This window comes from Osmerus eperlanus, chromosome 3, assembly GCF_963692335.1.
Source record: "Osmerus eperlanus chromosome 3, fOsmEpe2.1, whole genome shotgun sequence".
NCBI lineage: Eukaryota > Metazoa > Chordata > Actinopteri > Osmeriformes > Osmeridae > Osmerus > Osmerus eperlanus.
In genome coordinates this window covers 19,692,158-19,698,184 of record NC_085020.1, presented here as the reverse complement: position 1 = coordinate 19,698,184, position 6,027 = coordinate 19,692,158, and the positions used below count along the sequence as shown (strand labels likewise).

At 38.6% G+C, this 6,027-nt stretch overlaps 1 protein-coding gene across 1 annotated transcript; it reads right to left on the bottom strand.

Moving 5' to 3' along the window:
* Positions 1–676: 676 nt before the first annotated feature.
* On the bottom strand, positions 677–1,621 carry LOC134017029 (olfactory receptor 1D2-like). The gene has a single exon (XM_062456274.1). It carries the CDS (start codon positions 1,619–1,621, stop codon positions 677–679), a length of 945 nt encoding a protein of 314 aa, XP_062312258.1.
* Positions 1,622–6,027: the final 4,406 nt, after the last annotated feature.

Sequence of the window (6,027 nt, the reverse complement as noted above, 5' to 3'; positions counted from 1 at the left end):
GATTCAACTTCTTTCATCACCTTAATCGCAACTGTTCCCAACCAATTGTTTATGTATCCTATTCCAATGTCTGTTTATCATTTGCTAGTCAACTTTTTGTGTTTTTTTGTTGTTTGTTCGTGTTGGCTTTTTTTTATGTCAGATGTCAGTCACGATGAGGAGGCTGTCTAAACACCATGGGGAATGTTCTAGACTCTGAATCCAGTTCAAGGCTTAATAAAATCAAACATCTATAGTCTAAAAAAGTTTGTAATCCAGCTTTCCATTGATGCTCCCAAACGAAGGTGCATAGATGTTTTTTATGACAAAGACAAAATGTCAGAGCTGTAATAATGGTAAAACGAAAAATACATGTACTTGTAAGTCACAATATAGCATGTATATAATGTAGCAAGAATAACATTTTACTGTAGATTTAGACATTTCTCACATATGAATGTAGACCGACTATAGAATTTGTGGTGTAGATTCTTTAACTGGTGTAAAAAGTATAGTAAGATCAAATGTTTCCATACATGATGTTAAAAAAGTTAGAGACATTTCAATATCAATCTGTCTGAATTATTGGGAGTAATTCTCTCGAGCATTGGTTGTCAAAGAATCAAAAATGCTAAACAACTGTCTGTTTCATATTAAGAGTAAGGGTGGCTGCAGGTCAGCATACATTTTCCCCCTTTCATTTTAGAATGTTATTTTTTCCAGATTTTATACAAAAACTCAGCATTCGAATACGAATCTGTGTCAGTTGCAGACCATAAATAAGAGGATTTAGAATTGGAGGGAATATTAAAAATTGAACAGCCATGAAATTCTGAAAGCTTTGTGACAAATCTGATGATCCAAATCTACTGTACATGAGCTCAAACAACAGAGCAACTGCTACATTAATTAAGGACAGTAAATGTGGCATGCAGGTCTGCATAAATTTCCCCCTTTTCTCAATAGACTTTAAACATGACCTGATCAGATAAGCATATGAACATATAATTAATAGTATATGTACCACATAGAACAGAATGCCAATATACCCTATAATATTGTTTGCTGTAATTGAAGAGCAAGATAGTTTAACAATAAGCCAGTTTGCACAGTAGAGCTTCTCTATATGTGATCCACACAACCTCAGTTTACTAGTTATTACTATAGCAACAGAGAATAAACAGAATATAGAGAGCCATGGATAATAGACTAACACAGTGACCCTCTGTTTAGTCATAACAGAGTGATACTCCAGTGGTCTACAGGCCACATACCTGTCGTAAGCCATCACTGCTAGAATAACAACATCTGCACAGGCTGAACAGTATATAACGAAAGACTGAGTTAGACATCCTGCATGAGAGATAACCTGCATATCAGACAGTAGATCCAGAAGAAACTTGGGGTAAAATCCTGTTGTGCCAAACAGGCCACTGATGCACAAGTTACACAGGAAGATGTACATGGGCTCATGGAGGTTTTCATCCAGGACTATCGTCAAAATGAGAGCAACATTTACTAGTATAATCACACAGTAACACAGTAAAGTAAGAGAGAAGAATGTGGCTCTTTGTCCCATCATCTCATCAAACCCAGAAAGAGTAAACCATGTCACTGTTGATGCATTGTCGCTATAGGTCATATCTGTTGAGAAAATAAAAGGGTTACAAAAGCCATTTATTTTCAAATTCAATCATTGCGCTCCTTAAACATTAGACTGACCATAGTATACCTGCTAGTAGAAGTAAGAAGGTTACACAATATGTAAAATAAAAGTAGAGAAAAATACAGTGTAACAGTGCAATGACAACAATGGTACATGAGAAATTAATTCAGCACATACATGTACATTACCTTGTGTTGGGATACACCATCGATGAGATATGTTAAGAATAACCCATGCACCCTACATGTAGCAGTATTTTATGCCCTCTAGCATGATGACCTCATACCATGTGGAAGGACAGGGAATTCAGGCCCTTGACACTGTTTGGATTTGAAAGGAGTGAAAGGAGGAGGGGTGTTGCTAGATGTGGTCATACTGTAAACCTTTAGAACTCTCATGAGAAGTTCAAAGAAATGTATACCCCTGTAACCAAAAAGGCATTTTCATGCAAAATACATTATAGCTGCATTCATTAAGTATGAAAATTGAGTTCCTCTGCGACAGAACTACCTGACTCTTGAAGACGTATTAGATAATACCCAATTGCTCTGAAAGTACCAAGTCAATGAAAGGAATAGTTAAGACAATGTTCAAGACAAGATCAATGTATTTATTACACATACGTATGTGAGGTGCAGGTGTCTGTTACACTCAAGTTGAGTATCACAGATGACTGAACAATGAATACAGGAAATCAAGGGATATATGGTATCACAATATGGGAGGATACAAGATGATTAGCATAGCTTTTGCACGCACAGAAAAAAAACTATGTGTGCTAGATAGCTTTTGTTTAGGTCTTTAGATAGGGCTCCAAGAAATGGCCTTGTCGCTCCTTCTATTTTCCTATTCAAAGTTGCATGGCATTATACACTTGGGAAATATTGTGACCTCTGACTTACATTAGTGACACAGCCCTTTCCTTGTTGCATCTTACAAAGAACTAACTTATGACTATGCAGGCATAAGAAAACAGCATCATGACAGTTTATCAATGATACAAGAAACATAATTAATATATAGGCATATTTCTCTCCTGGACATAACCAAGGGTTATGTGCTCATGAACTTAGTATTGCAAGGTACAGATCAAACACTGTTTATTATATTCAGAACATTTCAAACAGTGTAAAAGTATTAAAGCAATCATTATCTTCAACTGTTGTTAACTGATCAGTGGTTTAAGGACAGACCTCTTCACTGTGGAGAGGAAGAGGGGGAAGTCCAGATCCATCGATGACCTGACCCTCCTACTATTCCCTACTTTCTCCTCTTAGAAGAATAGAGGGTTCATTAATAAGAATGAGACTGCTGTCTCATCTAAGTACAAAGCTTCACTCCTGGGGCCACGCAGGGGTGGAAAGGATGACTGAATAACACTCTTTGGACATGCGACCACAGAGCATAATCTACTCTGCCCTTCAACTGGTGGGAACATGTTACCTACTGGAGGTTTTGCTTTTGCAGGAATCACACGTGGCATCATGACTGCTTTGACACTGTCGTTCATTTTCATCGTTATGCTCAGCCAAGGGAAAATGTAACTAGGGACCTGTAAAAGTCCAGAAGGTTCTCAACATACACCTAAGCATACTAAACAACAGTACAGGAACAATCCCAACACTGTCCGGGGTCTGCATTCCTGGCGCTGTACTCATCTGATTATTGCGAATCTGGAGAGTAGTGTGGAGCACTTGAGAAGATAGGATGTACTGGAGCAGCAACAAGTCAGGTTCATCTGCTACATTGTTGACTGCAGTATCGGTGAGAACAGATCCTATATCATGATGTAGCGGGGTTTGCTCGTTTAAGATTAGCAATACTTAATTTATAATAAAGTATGTAGTTCTTGGGGGCACCACCTCTTATTTGTTAAAGGGACAGAGGAAACCTTATTGAATAATATTGAATAATAGCCTTCGTAATAATCAGTCTAATCTTAAGTAGTGAATTCTATGAAAGTAGAGCAGATCAGATAACGTGAGGGATAACGCGAGTATTATAAACAATGATTTATTTAAGGAAATGTAATTATAATGAACAAATACCAGAGAAGTTATAGGTTAGTTGAAAGTGAGTTGAGTTGAACTGCATACGGTAGGTCCTAAACTATGATGAGGGTTGGTACAAGATGGTAGGTTGAGAGCGCGTGGGGAGGGGGAAGGGAGAGAGAGAGAGAGAGAGAGAGAGAGAGAGAGAGAGAGAGAGAGAGAGAGAGAGAGAGAGAGAGAGAGAGAGAGAGAGATAGGCTTCTGGAGAACAATGGGAGAGTATGTTAACTAATCCTAACGAAAGTTAGGTTAAATCATTTGCAAACTAAAATCAAACGTAACAAATTAAATCACAATATGCCAATGTTCACAAGTAAGAAATGTAGCAATATCGCAGTTACTGTTGTCAGTTTGAAGAAGAAGAGTCAAGGTTCCGTTCGTCGTTGTCAAACGGTTAGAGCAAAGGAATCTTTCGTTCAAGTTCCTAGTGGTCCAGTGAGTTGCTGATTGAGAAGGATAGGTCAGATGTGTCGCGAACACTTCCGGTGAATCCTTGCGAAAAAGCCCGGATTGCTTGCGCGTCAAGGTTTTATAATCCTTGAGAAAGGGGGTATCCTTTTGGAGGTGAACTCTTTGATTGGTCAGTTACTCCCACCTGGGCGTCCATCCTGAGATTGACGTATGGGTGTGAAGTGGTTGATAACTTTTCAGAGTTCAGCTATTTCAAATGTCCATGTATTGCTTATACTTCGAACTATAACAATACAACATTAATAAATGGTTTAGTTTGTAGATTAGAATCATTTTGATATCAAGATTGACTGATTTATCATAACAGGAAAGGAAGTTACATTAAAACATCAAATTATATCAACACAGCATTAAAGGGAAAGCATACATTATAACACATCAACTACTGTCATTGAAATAGTGTCCATGAGCCATGTAGTCCTTGAGAATATGTTTGTAAATCCAGAAAAGTTAGTTCTTCCTTAAAATCCTTTGTCTCCATACTGTAAGGCCATTTTGGTCTACCTTCTGACCCCATGCTGGGCCAGAAGCTTTGAAGCTTTTATCTCCTGCTCTGGAGATAAGGACAAGGGGGAAAACCCCCTTTCTCCTTGTCGGGGGTAGGGGAAAGGTGTGATGGTACGTGGTTTGTCTGTTGGCTCTGCTACAATGATGATGATGATGGCTGTACGTGAACAGAAGCTCCTGTATGTATTTTTTGTGTATTAAGACTCCTCTCTTGGAGTCAAGAGGTTACTTGGTGTACTCTATCTGTTTATTTATTAAGAGCAGGAAAGTTTAACAATTGACCAGTTTGCACAGTAGAGCTTCTTTATATGTGATCCACACAACCTCAGTTTACTAGTTATTGCTATAGCAACGGTGAATAAACAGAATAAAGAGAGCCGGGATAATAGACTAACACAGTGACCCTCTGTTTAGTCATAACAGAGTGATACTCCAGTGGTCTACAGATTGCCACATACCTGTCGTAAGCCATCACTGATAGAATAACAACATCTGCACAGGCTGAACAGTATATAACGAAAGACTAAGTTAAACATACTGCATGAGAGATAACCTGCAGATCAGACAGTAGATCCAGAAGGAACTTGGGATAGAATCCGGCAGTCCCAAACAGGCCACTGATGCACAAGTTACACAGGAAGATGTACATGGGCTCATGGAGGTTTTCATCCAGGATGATGGTCAAAATGAGAGCAACATATACTAGTATAATCGCACAGTAACACAGTAAAGTAAGAGAGAAGAATGTGGCTCTGTGTTCCATCATCTCATCAAACCCAGAAAGAGTAAACCATGTCACTGTTGATGCATTGTCAACAAAGGTCATATCTGTGAAGAAGAAAAAAACTATTAAGTGTGCTCGTTACACAGAGACCATAATACCATACCATACCATAGTATTCCTGCTCATAGAAGTAAGTAAGTAAGAAGGTTGCGCAATACTTAAACTATTTGTAAAGAAAAATACAGTTTAACAGTGCAATGACTACAATGGTACATGAGAAATAAATTCAGCACATACATGTATATTATCTTGTGTTGGGATACACCATCGATGGGATATTTTAGGACTCACCCATGCACCCTACATGTAGCAGTATTTTATGCCCTCTAGCACGATTACCTCATACCATGTGGGAGGACAGGGAATTCAGGCCCTTGACACTGTTTGTATTTGAAAGGAGTGAAGGGAGGAGGGGTGTTGCTAAATGTGGTCATACTCTAAACCTTTAGAACTCTAATGAGAAATTAGGTCTGTATCCAAAAAAGATGTACTCGTCCGATTGTTGCTAATCTGGAGAGTTGTGTGGAGCACTTGAGAAGACTGAATAGGATGTACTGGAGCAGCAACAA

Coding starts and splice junctions, on each gene's coding strand:
- LOC134017029 (XM_062456274.1), bottom strand. CDS start 1,621: ATGACCTATAGCGACAATGCATCAACAGTGACATGGTTTACTCTTTCT.